The sequence below is a fragment of the Embiotoca jacksoni genome, unplaced genomic scaffold, assembly GCF_022577435.1.
Source record: "Embiotoca jacksoni isolate LCO1_2020_lvr unplaced genomic scaffold, fEmbJac1.0.p SCAF_16, whole genome shotgun sequence".
NCBI lineage: Eukaryota > Metazoa > Chordata > Actinopteri > Embiotocidae > Embiotoca > Embiotoca jacksoni.
The window spans coordinates 5,102,739-5,120,191 of record NW_027185296.1 but is presented as its reverse complement, the minus strand read 5'-3'; the positions used below and the strand labels follow the sequence as shown (position 1 = coordinate 5,120,191).

Below are 17,453 nucleotides of genomic sequence, written 5' to 3'. Positions count from 1 at the left end.
AGACAGAAATATACTTTGATACTGCAGTTTTAAAAATATATCCGGACATATTTAGTGGTTGCAGTTGCAGATTTGCATGTCATATAGCAGAGTGGACTAATAGCCCTGGTGGAAGTCTGCACTCTCCCAGTGCTCTTGTAGTTTTAGATTACACTGAACTCACAAGGACCTTATTCCAGAGTAAAGATGTGTTTTATCAATATATCAAAAACTGAGATATATTAACTATTGTTTCAGCTTAGGAAGTCTGCCAATAGGACTTGATGGAAATTTGTACGCAGCACAGTTCATATTTAGGGGTGGAAAGTGTGTGTGTGTGTGTGTGTGTGTGTGTGTGTGTGTGTGTGTGTGTGTGTGTGTGTGTGTGTGTGTGTGTGTGGGGAGGGAGAGAGGGGTAGGAGGGGGGGGGAGATCAGTGGGAGGACCTTTTCAGCACATTCTTATGTAACATTTAACAAGTCTATTTTTAATTATTTCAATTCAAATTAAGATCAATGTCAAACATTCTGGAGGGAGAAATTAGTTGCTTTTCTTCCAGTTTCAGCTCAGTCCACCTGTTTTTTAAGTATTGTTTTATCTTTCAAAAGTCTTTTTCTGTTTTGTCGCAAAATCAAACCGTCCCACTAGCTCTTGTTCAAAGATTTTACACCAGTGTTGATGGTAAAAACACGTGTTTCATCATTTCCATAAAGCCAATTCATGATATACAGATATATGACAATATTAAATATGTTTACAGTACAACAGAAAATTTGTGAATTTACTGGATCCTGCCTGGAAAAGCAACCATTATTGATAAATAAAAACATCTTCCCCAGAATTAAAAAATTTTTCTACATCTCCACGTCGTGGAGTTTCCAGTGCGAAAATAACACGTACAACGGACATCAGTCTGCTCGTCATGTCAATCTCAATATATTTCTGTGCTCTCCCTCAAATCAATCTCATGAGCACGGGGTGGGTAAACATCTTCAAAAACAGCACATAGTAAGAGAAAAAGCTTGATAAAATATAGCTCTTCATACTTACATAGTTGTCTGCTTTACCAGTTAAAGTCAAATTCAATCTGCTTAAACATTAAAACTGGATTGGGTCTGAATTAGTGCATTGTGTTTCTCAATCAAGGAATGTAAATGGTGTTATACACAGCAGGAAGAATCTAAAATGCATGAGTAAAATCTGACTTTTCTTTCACACGAGCTGTGTTTCCATTTCTCTATTCAAAATGGAATTGGAATTATTTGCCACTAAAAACTATAGATGTCTATCTTTTTTTTTTTCCTCTACTTGTAATCTTTTCATTCAGACTGATATTTAAAGCTTGATTCACACGGACACAGTGGAGACAAAGCAGGGGTGAGAACAGAAGGAGCAGTAAACGAGAGGCACTTTACATCAGCACATGGTTGAAGACCCTTCACCTTGGACCAAAAGCTTAGCAGCCAGTGTTTTCCATCATTATAACAGCCTCTACTGTGTTGATATATGGCTGTCAATGCGCTGGTCGCAGGGAGAGCGACCATCTGTGAAAGTCACTTTATCAGTCTTCTCTCTCAAAGCTGAGTTGATGGAGTTGATCTGGCAAGTTCCATCTCTCCTATTTTTGATCTCACCGAGATGATGGAAATGAATACATGCATCTGGCAAACAAAGTAAATCATAGATGAGGAAGATGCAACCTTATCTGTAAGATAAAAGAATGACTTCGAGACCCGCGCTGATTGGGCAGCATCCATTATTTAGAGCTGTTACTTTGCATTTTGTGTGTGTGTGTGTGTGTGAATGAAAACGGAGGAAAATGGCTTCATCCCTGTGTCTTTTTCTACGGTCGGGTGCTATGGGCTCGCCTTCCTGGCACTGACAAGGTAGCCCTTGGACTTGATGATTCCCCTGCTCTTGACAATAACGGAGTAACGCAGGACCCACTCTAGCCTCCAGTTGGCGATGTTCAGGTCCTGCGTTCCCTCCTTCACCGCCTCCTGGAAGGTGGCTGCTGACATCAGCTCTAGAGAAACAGAAAAGATGTATAAGTTTCACAATGGTGACTCCCCACCACCTCTACTCAAAAGGGTTTGGCTCCTTGCGACTTCTTGTGTGCTACCTGCTCAGCTCCACGGTGTAATCCCCAATGCGCCCGACCCAGTGATCATGAAAGCATGTGCAACTCGGCTGCTGATGTTGATGAAGCTACATTCCTCAGAAGACTGACTCGCGAGGGTTATAGGTTCCCCCTGCTTCGTGCACATTACGTTGCTGAACTCCATTTGCGCAAAACATGAGGACTTTCTGAACATTTGATTGCCCCTGTATATATTTTCATCTTTAAAAAGGTGAAGTAGTTTCCTAAAACAGCTGGTCACTGTAGTTTTTGGCAAATGTGACTCAAACAGGAGTAAATAGTGTATTTAATGGGAGCTATCTCAAGTTGCGGATGAATACTTTATTTATTTTTTTATTGCAGAAGGACAGTGTATGTGGAGCTATCTGGCCATTATAAAAACAAATATGACTTTCACCTTTGGGGTCATTGTGGGTGAGCAGCTGGATGTCAAACTCTTTAGCGAAGGCAGTCAGGTCAGGAGGCATCACACAGCAGGAGGCCAGGTTGACCTGGTTACTACTGGGTTTCACCTGGTCCAAAAGAGGGAACGTCAGTCACTGGCTTCAAATGGTTCAACAGGAAAAAATGGTGCACTGGTCGAAGCTCATAATAGATATTTTCTGCCATTCTGACCCGTGATCAGAGGTCAGCATCACTATTGCCTCTACAAAGAACTTAAGGCTCGCATAGACAAGAGTCTGACTGACCTGAGCCCAGTTGTACAGCTGCTCCAGCAGATCTTTGTCCAGGTCAGAGGTGCCAATGGCAGCAATCTGCTGGCTCCTGACCAGAGCTTCCAGGTCCTCCCATGCTGGCTGAAGGTGAGCCAAACTCTGGCTGTCCCCCTCCAGGGGCCCAGGTGGCGCTATAATAACAGAGTCGAGCTGGGACACTGCCAGCGTCTGGCAGGCTAGAAGTGGGAGACGAATAAGGCCACATCACAGAGAGGAGTCTTCTAGTTCAGATTTAACATGTTCATAACAACTAAGTGTAACTTTTTCTGGTTCGTGACATTTTTGCTGAAGAGAGTTAAATCTCACCCATCTCCACTGCATCTCTGATCGACGACTGACCCGACTCACACAGGAAAAGCTTGACTGCGGAAAGAATACATCCGTAAATATGTCGTCCCCCAAAAACTATTACTACTTTTCACTGAGCCAGTCATTAATTATGGATGCTCTGATCAATCTCAAAAGTGTCTCTCGTGTACATCCCCTTTCATGCATCTTCGTTGAAGTATAATTTCAGTTTCTTTGTTGCTTTATAGCCTTGACGTAAAGAACAAACCTAAGACTGACCTGAAACCTTCACCTCCTCCCTCTCTTCAGGTGTGATAGCATCTGTTGCCTCGGGAATGGAGCAGTTTAGTGTATCTGGAAAGTCCTGCATGAGAAGGGGAGCACTGATTAGAAAGCCCTTTCAGACATGGAAATTGTCACACTGCTGGTTTCATCTATCTGCTTAAACTGTGTTAATTTGTCATTCAGACGTAAAAGACAGGACAGACACAAAGCATGTGTGATATTTAGCATCTGATTCCACAGAGAACGACCGCTGCTGAAAAACAGCTACAAGATGAAAAAAAAAGTTATAAAGGCCACAACACCGATGGATTAATGAGAATCATGAGCGACTTTTTGAACAAGTAATTCTGACATGAGACCAACATGCAAGACTTTCTCAGAAGGGTTTAGCATAACAGGACTTTATCTTTAAAAACGCAGAGCTAATATCTTTGTGGTTTTTGTCAGCAGACCAACAGAAAACGCACCGTGGACCCATGACTCAAACGTCCCATCCTTAAAATTTCCCTGCAAGCGATATGTCCCATGAGCTCTGTATTTGTTAGTATTTAAGATACCTCACTTCAGCTCTTTCTAAACCCCCCCCCCCCCCCCCCATCCCAATTTGAGTCCGGTGGGCGTGGCGATAAAAGCTGAGGCAGATTAGCTGAGCCCAGCAAAAGAGCCAGAAGAGGAGGGTGTTCAGCAGGAATGGTGGTTCACTACACCGAGTCCTGCAGCTTTTTTTTTTTTTTTTTTAATTTTATGTCAGAATTATCAGGACATGTTAGTTGAAGAAAAAAAAAAAAAAAAAAAAAAAAGTTCTTTAATGACTACCACTTTGTAGAAATCCTTTTAAAAAGTTAACGGACAAGCCCTCCTAAACAAAGGTTTTGTACCCCCACCCACCTCCACCCCCCCCCCCCCCCTAGCTAGCAGACAGATGCATATTTGGAATGGCGCCTTTGGCAGGCAGCACTGCATGAACATTCATCATGACAGCTTCTTTTCAGTGAGCCTCGAGGCGAACTTTGATGTCCATCACTACAGTTATTTTACTTTCCCAAGCACAGGAATCCAGCTGACCGGCGGCGTAGTAGCACATTACTGTGCAACTCATTCACATACTGCCGGTCTGGCCGTATCACACCACTGACACAAATACCACTGTTCATTTCTCAGCGTCACGAGATACATGAAAACTGTCTGAATATTTGGGTAAACTATAAAACTGTAAACATCTCCCCACCTTAGATGACTTTTTTGTCGTGGAGAACCAGTCGCTCAGTGTGGCTTGAATGCAGTCTCGAAGCTGAAACATCAAACGGACACAAAGTCAGACGACCGTCGTCGACAGCTGCGATGTGCGGCGCAAGAAAAGCACGAGTCATCATGTGTCATGAATAGTGAAATCAGTTTGTGAAGGAAACACGGAAACAAACGGAGCAGGGAGTGGAGATGAATCCGGTTTAAGGACCGGTGAATGTTCGATTTTGAAATACACCTGTCTGTTAACAAAAGGGATGTTCAGGACGGCCGAGTCAGTCGTTGAAGAAGTTGTGAGGGAGAAATGTTTACGACAGCAACAGAAAATGTAAAACAAACGAGAGAGAGGCTAGTTTAAACAGAGGTTGAACATTTTGTTTACAAAATCTCCGTTCATGTTAAAACAGATAGATGGTAAAAAAATAAATAAAGATCTGAACGATTCAAGATGTTTTTGCGAAGTTGGTCATATTAAATCTAATGTACATAATGTTTGTGTTTTTAAGAGAACTCCATGTGAAACGTATGAATGAAGACTTTGCAGCAGGAAGGAGATGAATTACTTTCCAACGCATGTTTCTTCATAATACACCGTTTTTGTGGCATATCAGCCACATGTACTGTACACAATACTCTCCTCCAGTTATATCAGTAATCAAGACAACAACAAAAAAATCCTCCCCATTATTTCTGTACTCTTCTATTGTGGAAATTAAACGGTGGCAGAGAAAGTTAAATTCGACCTTTGCCCTTGATTACAGCTATTAACAACTACAGGACTGACTTTGGACAAAGGTAGGGCAGCCACGCCGCATTCAGTCCCAAATTACAAACACGCTTCAGAGGGAATCTGCAGGCGATGTTTCCTACTTTAAAACAATGAGTTGGTGTGCAGACTCTTACCGCCACGTCTTTACATAACTACAGGGAACCTCGTCACAGTGCCAAATGATCTTCAATTGTTAAGTCTATCAACAGAAACTTATTCGGTAACTATTTTCATAATCCAAATTGTTTTTTGAATGATTTTATAATGAAATAAAATGCAAAACCTCTCTGATTGCAGCTTCTTAAATGTTCTTATTTTCAGACTCATTCATTCGTGATAATAAACTGATTTTAGGCTTCACTTTGGGCTTTCCACCATTTTCTGACCATTTTAAAAAGACTAAACCGCAAATTGATGAATCGAGAAAACAATCGACGATTAATTGATCATGAAAATAATCATGATTTACTGCCATGACCTCAGACATTCACAGCTTCTTAAAAAAAACAACAACAACGAGTGTTTCAGATAAACATTTTGTGCTGAGTAATTGTGACTAACGTGGATCATTTAATATCTATTCTTCCACAATAAATGATTCATAAATCAGCCTACAGTTACTGACTGAGACACAGACGTGTTAATGGATTACTGGACATGTTGAGTTGTTGTTGTTGTTGTTGTCTCGTCAAAGGTTGTCAGGGGTGCACCTGCCTGCAGGTGACACGGATCACCTGTTTGATCCCGACAGGTCCACGTTTTAAAGAGATAACTATTGTTCCCCACCGGTGAACTTTTCACCTCAGACTGGATCAACAACACCAATAACAGCGTGACATGTGACATTATTAAAAAAATTAAAAAAAAAACACACACATTAGTTCAGCTACGCTGTCCTGAAGACGGACGGGGAAAGTTAGATCTTCTTTAAACGGTGTCTCATCCAAGGTTTTGTGTTTTCACACCGCGGTGTCAGCAGCCGGTTAAATATTCAGCCAGGTAGCCGAGCGTGCGGGCTAAAGCTAACGAGCTACGTGTTCACCAGCGCCGAGGTTTTTTTTGTGTTTATTTTTTTTACCTCCTCGCTGGGAGAGCCCGGACACTTCTTCTTCAGCCGGCTTCGGTTGACTAAGTTGCCGGTGTGGAGCCGGAGTGTCTTCGCGTGGCTCAGCAGCATCTTCTCCTCCTCGCTGTCGGCGTTTTGAGGATCCATGTGGTCTATCAGTCGCTAAGCTAACGGGTTGCTAACGAGCGCGGAGCGCGTCGCTTCTGTCGCCGCCGGCTGAGCGACTCTGACGGGCTGCTGGCCGGAGGACAGGCGGGACGGACCGGCGAAGTGCTGCGGTCAGGATGACTTGCACTCGGCGCTCACTTCTGGTTGTTGCTCAGTGGCTGTTATGGAGGTAAAGCCGGGTTGGTCCACGCCCACACGGAGGTGTCGCTGAACCGGGCCGGAAAAACTGGTCAGGACGTCTCAGAGTCATAAGGACTGGACTTCTGGACCGGAGTCTTGTTCTGGACGATATTTAAGATGACCGCTAGATGGCGACGTAATGATTCTGATTATTTATCTTATTATTTTATTGTATGCTTTGTGAAAAAAAAAAACACTAAAAAAAACCGGTTTAACTTACAGCATTATGTTAATACATATATTAGCAGTATCTGGCCTGCGGGCCGTGGTGCTGTAGATTGAATAGCCTGCTGCATTGGGTTGAGGAATTTCCTCTAGTTGTATTTCTTAAAGTTAAATAAACTATTTAAAAACCCATTTGAAGCTATTGACAGTTGACTTTTAGAGATTTATGGTTCTTGCATAACAAACATACCTATCAAACATATGATAATTGTATTGAATATGATGCATTAAAGCAGTTAAATAAAGTATTGCAGCTGTAATATCTATCTATCTATCTATCTATCTATCTATCTATCTATCTATCTATCTATCTATCTATCTATCTATCTATCTATCTATCTATCTATCTATCTATCTATCTATCTATCTATGTATGTATATGTATCTATGTATCTATCTATCTATCTATCTATCTATCTATCTATCTATCTATCTATCTATCTATCTATCTATCTATCTATCGATGTATGTATATCTATCTATCTATCTATCTATCTATCTATCTATCTATCTATCTATCTATCTATCTATCTATCTATCTATCTATCTATGTTCTCCACTACAATTAACAGCTATAACTGCTCATTAACTTGCAAATATTTTTATTTATTTATTTGTGTTATTTATTTGATTAATTTATTTGTCTTGTAACATTACTATTTAGGGGTGCATGGTATTGCATTTTTTTTTTTAATAGCGATATCCATTGTACAAATATTTCCCAACTCTTTTGACCAATGTCAATACTGTTATATGCGCATATTTTTTTCCACCGAACTGCAGAGAACATGATGTCTTTCCTGTCATCTGTTATAACACCTTCTCCAATAGTGGTACATGATGCTTATCAAAATGTCCACATTTACTGCGCAAAATTAAGTAAACTTCAAATTAAGTTTTGTAAAACATGCAAAACATTTTTTTAATGCAACGTAATATATGAAATATTTCCACTGACACACTAGAGCTGTACATAATGACAATATTTGATAGATCAAGTACATTTGCTTTTATTACTTCTGTAACATTTTAAGCACTGGATCGAACATCTTTATGCTATATCTAGCACTACAAAACTATATTCAGCATATGAAAATAAATACAGTTAATTAAATTACTCAGCAGCCTCTAAAATATTTACAATTAGGGAGAGGCTGTGGCTCAGTCGGTAGAGTGGGTTGCACACTAATCAGAAGGTTGGTGGCTTGATCCCCAGCTCCTCCTGTCCACATGCCTAAGTGTCCTTGAGCAAGACACTGAACCCTAAGTTGCTCCCGATGGTGTACCATCGGTGTGTGAATGTGCTCCTGATGGCAGCACCTTACATGGTGATCTGTCTCATTAGTGTGTGAATGGGTGAATGGGAAAACCATGTTAAAGCGCTTTGAGACCAAAAGGTGATAAAGCACTATACAAGTACAGACCATTTACCATTTACAATTATCTCCAGCTACACCATTAAAATCCTGCATGTTAATGGGTCTATAATAATAACCCAATGATATAATAGTTATATATAATAAAATAACAATGAGAAGGGCCATTCTGCTTTTAACTGTGAAACATACACTTTGCAACTCACAGTTTAGGAAACATTTAAAAAAGTGAAAGTAAATTATTCAAACCTCACCCATTTGTGTTTTTGGTTTGAGGTTGTGTTTTGTGGTTTGTTTCAATAAGCCTTTTTCTTAGACAACATTCATGTTGCATGTTACAGGAGGAAAAGCACAGGCGTTAGTGATAATGGCTGAATTCCATCCTGCTGCTTCACATTTCTGACTTATAGGGACACTTGAATAGATTACTAATCGATCTACAGTATGTCATTTGTAGCCCTTGTCTTATCTAAAATGTCTGCCTTGAAAAGGATCGATTGTGCAAGGATCTAATGTGCAGTTAATGTACAAAAACTTGGAATGAGTGTGTATTTGCTTAAACACTCTGGAGAAGGCCTGTTCCTGTTTCACAATGAGAGTGACCCTGAGAACAATGCAAAGCCGCTGAGGTGAAAGTTTTTCCCAGTTTTGGTGGAGGAATTTGACTGCTGTGCAGTGAACTTAGACTCTGGTTGTGAGTCAAACCTTTTTTTAGCCAACATCATTGTCTGACCTCACTAATGACAGGAAATCTCCGCAGTCACGGCCCTAAGTCTCAGAAAGCGAAGGCTTTTAAAGCATCATATTAATACTTGTGGTTCTGGAAGGAAATGTTCCACAATCACACGTGTGTAACTGGGGGTATAACACTGTTGGCCATATAATAAGAATCTATAAAAAAAAAAAAATCCCCATCTTACTTTACGCATAGACCTGCAGCAGAGTCCAGGACATTTGGACGACCCACTTATCTAGGTTAACAACAGTATTTATGTTTCAGGCTACATTAGTTCAAGTGAGCACCAGTATTTGGAAGCGATCAGACATCTCTGACCAAGAGTCCCAGATGATGTAAACTATGACGCATCGGCGCATTCTTTAGAACATGTTTATGGACAGAGAGATCACTTTCACGGATGCTTTTGTAAACTGTGTTGAAAGAAACTCATACTGAGTTGGCCGTATAATAACAATCTATAAAAATCCCCCATCTTACTTTACACATCCCTGCATCTTTGCCAGGAATTTGGAGATTTTAGTATTTTGGCGTAATTAACATTTTACCGTCTAAATGCTGGCCAACAAAATAAGTATAACGAATATTCCCCAGTATAAATATTTCCCTAGATGATGTGGAGAGGGGGTTTGAAATAGCATTAATATGTTCATGTTGGTTTATAATAAATAGTAACAATTACAAATAATTACAAATGTTTTAGATGCTGGTCAACATTGTTTATAAAGATTGGGGAGGGGCTGTTACACTGGCATGAGACACTTTTGATAGAAAATGGAGTATCAGATGATTTTAAGAGCATGTTTCTTTTTGCAGGGAACCCAAAACATAGCAGCAAACTACTTTAAAACCTGAAAACAAAACCACTGGAGGAGTTAAGTCATGGCAAACTAAACAACATGGAATATTCAGAAACCATGAAGAATACACAACAGTTCAGGAGACATTTTTGGAGCAGGATCATGAGACTTTCCTTATTGAGATATTTCTCAGGCCCCAGCCCTTAGTTTGTCTTTTAACGACAAATTCTCATGGATGCTTGGTCAGAGGCCCAATAACCCCCTCCACCACAACTTCAACCCCAAAAACACAAATATCTTCAGTGATTAGGAGTCAACGATGAGATGATTCAATTTTTGGGGTCAAAGGTCAAGGTCACTGCAGTCTCAAGTCTCTCCCATTCTGTGAACATGACCTCTCAGGAACGCTTTGAGGGACTTTCTTCCAATTTGGCAAGGACTTGTACTCAAGGAGGAAGTAAATAGATGTTGGTGGTCAAGGGTCAGAGGCCAAGGTCACTGTCACTTCAGGTCTGTCCCATTCTCGAGAACACTTTATCTCAGGAACGCCTTTAAGAGAATTTCTTCAGATTTGGCAAAAATGTTTACTTGGACCCAAAAATGAACTGATAAACTTTAGGTGGACCTTACGTCCGTCCACTGTTGTGAATATGATGGTAGTCAAAGGTCGAAGGTCATTGTGATGCATTCACGTTTTAGAATTTGAAGTTTCTTTTCAGCAACAACCATATTTCAATCAGCTTTACTGGCCAAATTCCTTTAAAGTCTTCACTACATATATCATTCTGGACAGACATGGATGTCACCTGCAACTTGACTTGACTACTTGGTGTCAGCAAACAACCACGAGGTGGTAATTCTAGTTACTTTAGTGATGACTCCACCACTGAAAGTGACTATAACAATCCTAATATTACAGTAAATTTGCCGGTTTGAATTAAGGTACAGCAGGAAAACAAGTTACCTACAACTGTAAAATAGATACAGATAGTCAAGCAAGCTCGAGGAGCACACACACACACACACACATATATATATATATCATGATAAATCAAACATCTTTCAGCATCCTTTGAGGAATACATTTAGATGCAGGCCTTGCATGTAAATGCTCACAGCTGCAGCAGGAAATGATGAGGATAATCAATACAAGATGTATTACAAGCCACACATTAATCAGACTTTGGAAAGGTCTCACATCTGGATGGTTTTAGCAGATTAGATCAGTCTTTTGTGTGAAGGACTGTTCATCTTGTAGCTGTGGATGGCTCTGACATTTTTACCATGTCCAGGGGTAATGCATATGACCTCTGACCTTTTAAGGTGAAGGTGGTCCCCTTTATTGAAGAACAGCCATCCATCCATCCATTATCTATACCCACTTTATCCGAAATAGGGTCACAAGGGGGCTGCAGCCTATCCCAGCTCACCTTGGGCAAAGGCAGGGTACACCCTGGACAGGTTGCCAGTCCATCACAGGGCCAACACATAGAGACAGACGGAAACAAAGACCATTCATGCTCTCATTCACACCTAAGGGCAATTTGTAGAACCACCAATTAACCTGAGGTGCATGTTTTTGGATGGTGGGAGGAAGCCGGAGTACCCGGAGAGAACCCACGCAAGCACAGGGAGAACATGCAAGCTCCGCACAGAAAGGCCCGGCATCAAACCCAGAACCTTTTCACTGTGAGGCGACAATGCTAACCACTGCACCACTGTGCCGCCTTTAGCCAAGAACAGAACTTTCAAAAGTCACATTTCCTGTTTTCTCATTGAGACATTGATCTCATGTTCTGCAGCAAGATGAGACCTGAACATGACTTTACTACGCTGTGAAGCAATTAAACCAATTTTTTTTTATATGTGAGGACACCCTTTGTCTGCAAGGAGGTTTATTGACAACTTCAGTTTGAGACACAGCACAGGACCTTGCTGACAGACAATACATGTGATGTGTTCCATAACTGTTCTGTTTTCCCCCCATTGACTTCATGATACTTTGGTAGGCAGAGGTGAAATCAATATATCAGGTACATCAAAAGGTATCTCACACACATATGTCAGTCATCTTCAGTCACTTTGCCTGAGCCCAGAAAAGAAAAAGGAAAAAAAAAAACTTAGAGAGTCCGTGATCAAATTGCACTTCTACTGAACAGTTGTAAAACGTGGAGGGTTGACATGTCAGAGGAGGTGTGGTGAAAAATAAATTCTGTGTCCGGGAACGACAATTTCCACTATAAGAGTGCACCACCACGAGGTGCACTGGACAAAAGCTTTTTCCTCCCAAGACGTCTGGTGAAACACTTCATGTGAGCAGGTATGTTTCTCTGCATGCTTTTCCCCTCGTGTTATTTTTTGAGCTTTTGTAGTCCTGATTTAGCAAACATGTTGTTGTGTGTTCCAACTACTGAGTTTACTGAAATGTCAGAGATAACTGCAGTGAAGGGAATCCAGTTATAATGTACCATAAACTCGCTTACTTTCTGTAAAACAACACTCAGAGTGCTCGATAAGGAACAGCTGCACACAGCTGGAAACCAGATAGATTGAAATATTTTTAATCAAGGGTCAAAGACAATCTTTTTCCTCGCACAAGAGCGCAGATGGGGGAGTTTGTGATGGAAAACATAATATAGTTGTCTAAGGCAGAGGGGGTTGGTAGAGTTTGCTTCCAATTTTCTCTTTTGCTCTGCTTTAATCTACTCTGCCTGTGTTTGTGCAGCGAGTTATACAATAACAACAGCAGCAGCCATGAAGTTTCACGGTCTCGTCTTCCTTCTGCTCTTCACATGCATGTACATGAGTCTGGCTCAAGGTAAGTGGAACAGGTTGGATTTGTTTCACACCAGAACTCTGACAATTTAATGTTAATTTTAATTAGATTGCACAGAAATGTAACTGTGCATTCTTTTACAATAGCTCAACATGAGCTACACGTTTTGGTGAAAAGTTGCACTACTTCTTATGACTCTGGAGAATATGAGCTGTGTCACTTTAGCCAAATATAAAAGAATTGTTGCTGCAGCTGTATTTCATAATCCACATGTCTTTTATATTATGAGGATAAGATGAATTATTCAATTAAAAAAAAACAAAAAAAAAATGTTTTACCACAACACTTCATACCCAAGTGCAAGATGTCAAGGCTTGTATTGTGTTATAGAGTATTGTGATGTGGTGATCTTGTGAACGGTTTGGAAAATAGAAGGAACGCATACATCAGCAAAAACAGTTGATTTTCATGAACAATGAAATACAACACAAATGGGGAAATTAGTTCTGATATATCAATGAAGACAGAGATGTTGATATATTGGTTGAATTTGTAAAAAAAAAAAAGAAGAGCCCAAAGCTGCTTCACTGCAGAGCACATTAATGGGAGTCAGTACAGCAAATCATTTTGGGCTTCAGACTGCTCACAAATATTTTGGGATCTAAATGTAGCTGGCATCTTTATGTAGCAGATGTAACTTTGGGGAGGGGGGGCACATACACACGACTGTAAAAATTAGATCAGAATAAAATCACAGCATGGCATGAAAAAACAAAACTGAAAAAAACTACTCTTATTAAATTATTTCTGAAACCATGTTTTTTTTTTTTTTTGTTTTGTTTTTTTTTCTGCCTTTTTGAATTCATGACCATTCATGGTCCTTGTTGTAAGATAATTCTCTGACTCAGGCAGTTTGTACTCATGTTTCATTTATGCACTCTGTGAAATCTGCTCTAACCTCTGCCAAATGTGATAGGTCTACCTTCAGATAAAAATGACTACAATTAATTATTATTAATTACCTTAATTTTAGGCAGAGACTGTAAAATTAATTATATATATCCAAATTATAAACTCAATCTGTTATCTGGATATTAATATAAGCTCATGTCCAGAGGAAACCATAACCAGCAACACGATGCAAGCAGTGACAGTGAAGATCAGGTGCTGTCAGGTAATGCATGATCATTGGTTGAGGTGGATATTCATTTATGTGTCTCTGTCTGTATTAGGATGAGAAAGAGTATGAAAGTGAGAGAAATTACAGCCTTTTGTGATTTGTTAATGCCAAATACTCAATCTAGGCTTCCAAAATTAATCAGTGGGGCTTGTAGAAGGGGAAGACAAGAATTTCCTGGAAAAAATTTGGCTTAACTCCAGATCTGTTTGAATCCTACAAAATGCCAAAAATTGTAATCTCTTGACAGGCTGTTGAATTATTAATGATTCATATGTTTTACTTGTTAATACTGAATTAACAATCAAATATTCAAAACCATCAGGACTAAATGGAGGTTACTTCAGCACTTTTTGTTCAAAGGCTCTATGCCAAAAAACATACGCACACACACACAACCATACACACACAGCGATTGCTTAATTTCTCCCCAGGAGTGACATTTTCATGTGGGATAGTTTATCTCCCTCTAACGGTCTCTCTCTGCAGGCTCATATGACAACTGCTGCCTCGGCTACGCTGTCAACATTCCAAAACGTGCAAAGAAAAACATTGTCCATTACAGGATGCAGGAAACAGATGGTGATTGCAACCTCAGAGCTGTTGTGTGAGTAACAAATCTTACCTCCTTTATCTTTGTTTCCCTGCATTGTTAAAACATACCACCAAAAACTGATGGAGAAATAAACGACTTACTCACTGAAGACTCAGAGCAGCCGTTTGAAATGTGTGAGCTCATAAAACTTGTGACAAACAATGATGCTCATGTGTGTAGGTTTCTGATGAAGAAGAGGACTTCACATAAAAAACAACGGACTGTCTGCGCCAATCCAAATGATATTTGGGTCCAGACGCAGATGCAGATTGTGGATACAAGAAAAAATAATTAGGTAAAAAGTTACACAACACATGTTGCTTTAATACTTTACAGACAATCTCAACAACTGTGTACATGTTTCACCATAAAACCTGTCTTTGTAGACCACAAACAGGAGAGAAACAAGAGAGGAGAGAGGAGAGCGGCTGCTTCACCTCCCAGTCAGGCATTATATATCACCTTCCAGCAGATGGATTATGTTTTGGTGGATTCTGTGTTTCCTGTTGCTGACAGAATGTAAATCATGTATGCAGTTCTTTATAACACAATCATACCATATCCTCAATGTTTATAGCCAGTATAGCAAACTTCATGTATATGAGCCATCACTATGAGACTGTTCACTTCGCTATGATGAGTAGAGCCTGCTAGGAATGAGCCATTCTATGGCAGCTTTAAAATGTGAGTAAGTGTGTGTATGACATAAATGTAGAAACCACTTTAGGGATAAGCGGCAGAGTTTTTATATGACAGATTTCCATATTTTTGTATCAGCACTCTAATTGTACTTTTTGTTTTTCTATATCAAATAAAGAACAAATGCAAACAAAATGTCTGGTTTATATAATAGTTAATAATCAGTCAGGAAAACATCAAGCTGTTTAAAATCAGTTCAGTCCGGATCTGGAGAGCTAATGGTTGATACCAGATGCCAGTGAGAGAAATCAGGCTTAGTTCTGGTCCAGTAATCTCTCACTTATTTTTTTTGGCAGCAACTTGAGCCATTAATTGACAGCATGATCCATCTGTCATCAACACTATAAGACGAGACAATTGTTGTACAGCGCACCAAGCACAAATCCGCTCTTCACTGGCTTCATGGTGGAGATAAAAGTTGACCATGTTCTCAGCCGTCCAGTCCAACGTTGTTCAATTAAAGGATGCAACTGTCAGATTTGTACTTTGGAACATGTTTTGCTTGCTGGCAGTGAAGGGATTGCTTTAAAAATAAGTTTTTAATATAAGTGATGAGGACATTACCCACAATCCTCATTCTGCACAATGATGTATATTTAAAGTTCATGTGACATAAATATGAGGCTTCAGCAGTGTCAGTTTGTCAAATAAAAAAAATAAGTGGATATCATTTGATCTGTCTCACTCAGATAAACCTTTCAATATATTTCGGTGGACAATGAGGGAGGTTTTTGTCCCTCATCACTTACATTATAATGATGTTTTGAAGGGATCTCTTCGAGGCCTGCGAGACGAGGAAGGATTACTGCAAAACAAAAACGGTTTCAACGTACATTTCAGCACCTAATTATTGTCTTAAGAGAAACTTGAAAAATTGTGAATGTATCTTTTAGTTTATTTGGGCAGAAATATACCTTCTGAGCACAATAAAAAATTAAATCATAAAAGTGTTCAAATTAGATTTTTGACACAAGTCATCTAAAAAAAGAAAAAAACTAAAAAAAAAGGATCTTAGCTAGCAAGAGAGGTAGATAAACTTTAATTTTAACCACTCGTCCGAGACACCACTCATTTATTAGAATGTGATGGATGTCTTCAGTCGTCATGAGCAAGTTCAGGGCACCATGGTGTTCTCGGGGCTAAGATGTAAACCATGATGTGTCTGGGTAAAAATGCAAGCAGGAACTTTTGCTGTGAACCCCCTATCTTGCCTCACATTTCCTGTTTGTTTCTCAACACAATAAAATGCAAAAACAAAATGACTACTCCAGATACTTTTGAAGCCTTATACTACAGCTCGTACTACAGACATGGGCTGTCAGTTAGTATAAAGGAAAACTATATATTTTAACATTTTCTACTAACAGGAAAAGACAGAAGACTTGTGTTGAAACGTTGATCAAATATCACTTTAGAAGCTGCTGGTCATCAAACTTGTTGCCCCAGAGATGTAATGCCCGTTTTTGGTTTTCTTGGTATGTCCAGGACTGATTCAACACAATCCACAGTTGGTTTTAAGTCTTTCCAGCTGGGAACAATTACTCAATTTTTTTTAAGTACTTTGCATTGTGGCACACAAAAATGTCAAAAATTAAGCTTTTTTGGTTTTCACATGGATTTTTTTTCTACACTTTGGCTTTTATTTGTATAACTTTTCCGTTGTGAACATTAAGAGTAGGGAATACTGTGTATGGGACAGATTGAGTACAGATTGTCAGGATGACATTTTAGTTTATGAACCGACATTTATCATCACAATTTGGAACTGAATTTGATTTAGAAATCCTGACTTCTTATCGTCAGGTAAATGTGAAACATTTTCTGTAATAACAGAAGTAGATGATTGGGGAAAATACTGCGCTGTGTCAATATGATCATTTAGAAACTGAAATACATTCGTGATGGTGCTTTTGATGGGAAAACAGTCAGGATGTGACCCCTTTTAAAGCCAAGATCAGAAGCCATTTTGTCCTGAAAGCTGAAAATCTAACAAATAGGATTTTAAATGAGTCTCAGTTTTGCTCAGATTTGGTTACATACTTTAGTGTTGGTGTAATCAATGTCAAAACGGAGGTGAATTCAAATCAGAACAACTTACAGTACTTGAACTTGACTGTGAACAAAAAAAAAATACCAGAGTTGACCTCATTTTTCAACGCTGAACAAAGAGGTAGTCAGCAGGGTGGCACAGTTAACTATCTTCTTGGTTGACATCGCCGGTGTGAGAATAGTG

The 17,453-nt window shown here is 39.6% G+C and overlaps 2 protein-coding genes across 2 annotated transcripts; one reads left to right on the top strand and one right to left on the bottom strand.

Annotated features, from left to right (window-relative positions):
* Nucleotides 1–630: 630 nt before the first annotated feature.
* gclm (glutamate-cysteine ligase, modifier subunit) lies at nucleotides 631–6,871 on the bottom strand. The gene is made up of 7 exons (XM_069150419.1): nucleotides 6,501–6,871; nucleotides 4,637–4,699; nucleotides 3,403–3,487; nucleotides 3,142–3,198; nucleotides 2,809–3,011; nucleotides 2,517–2,631; nucleotides 631–2,005 (listed from the first exon to the last, which is right to left on the bottom strand). The coding sequence occupies exons 1-7, from the start codon at nucleotides 6,633–6,635 to the stop codon at nucleotides 1,836–1,838; spliced, it is 828 nt and encodes a 275-aa protein (XP_069006520.1). The 5' UTR covers nucleotides 6,636–6,871; the 3' UTR covers nucleotides 631–1,835.
* Nucleotides 6,872–12,188: 5,317 nt separating this feature from the next.
* ccl25b (chemokine (C-C motif) ligand 25b) lies at nucleotides 12,189–15,355 on the top strand. The gene is made up of 5 exons (XM_069150418.1): nucleotides 12,189–12,293; nucleotides 12,699–12,791; nucleotides 14,416–14,533; nucleotides 14,702–14,816; nucleotides 14,908–15,355. The coding sequence occupies exons 2-4, from the start codon at nucleotides 12,728–12,730 to the stop codon at nucleotides 14,814–14,816; spliced, it is 297 nt and encodes a 98-aa protein (XP_069006519.1). The 5' UTR covers nucleotides 12,189–12,293; nucleotides 12,699–12,727; the 3' UTR covers nucleotides 14,908–15,355.
* Nucleotides 15,356–17,453: the final 2,098 nt, after the last annotated feature.

Coding starts and splice junctions, on each gene's coding strand:
- gclm (XM_069150419.1), bottom strand. CDS start 6,635: ATGGATCCTCAAAACGCCGACAGCGAGGAGGAGAAGATGCTGCTGAGC. Junction 3,488..4,636: donor CGACAAAAAAGTCATCTAAG/GTGGGGAGATGT, acceptor CTTCTCATGCAG/GACTTTCCAGATACACTAAA. Junction 2,006..2,516: donor CACCCACAATGACCCCAAAG/GTGAAAGTCATA, acceptor CTGTTTCTCTAG/AGCTGATGTCAGCAGCCACC.
- ccl25b (XM_069150418.1), top strand. CDS start 12,728: ATGAAGTTTCACGGTCTCGTCTTCCTTCTGCTCTTCACATGCATGTAC. Junction 12,792..14,415: donor GTACATGAGTCTGGCTCAAG/GTAAGTGGAACA, acceptor CTCTCTCTGCAG/GCTCATATGACAACTGCTGC. Junction 14,534..14,701: donor TGCAACCTCAGAGCTGTTGT/GTGAGTAACAAA, acceptor TCATGTGTGTAG/GTTTCTGATGAAGAAGAGGA.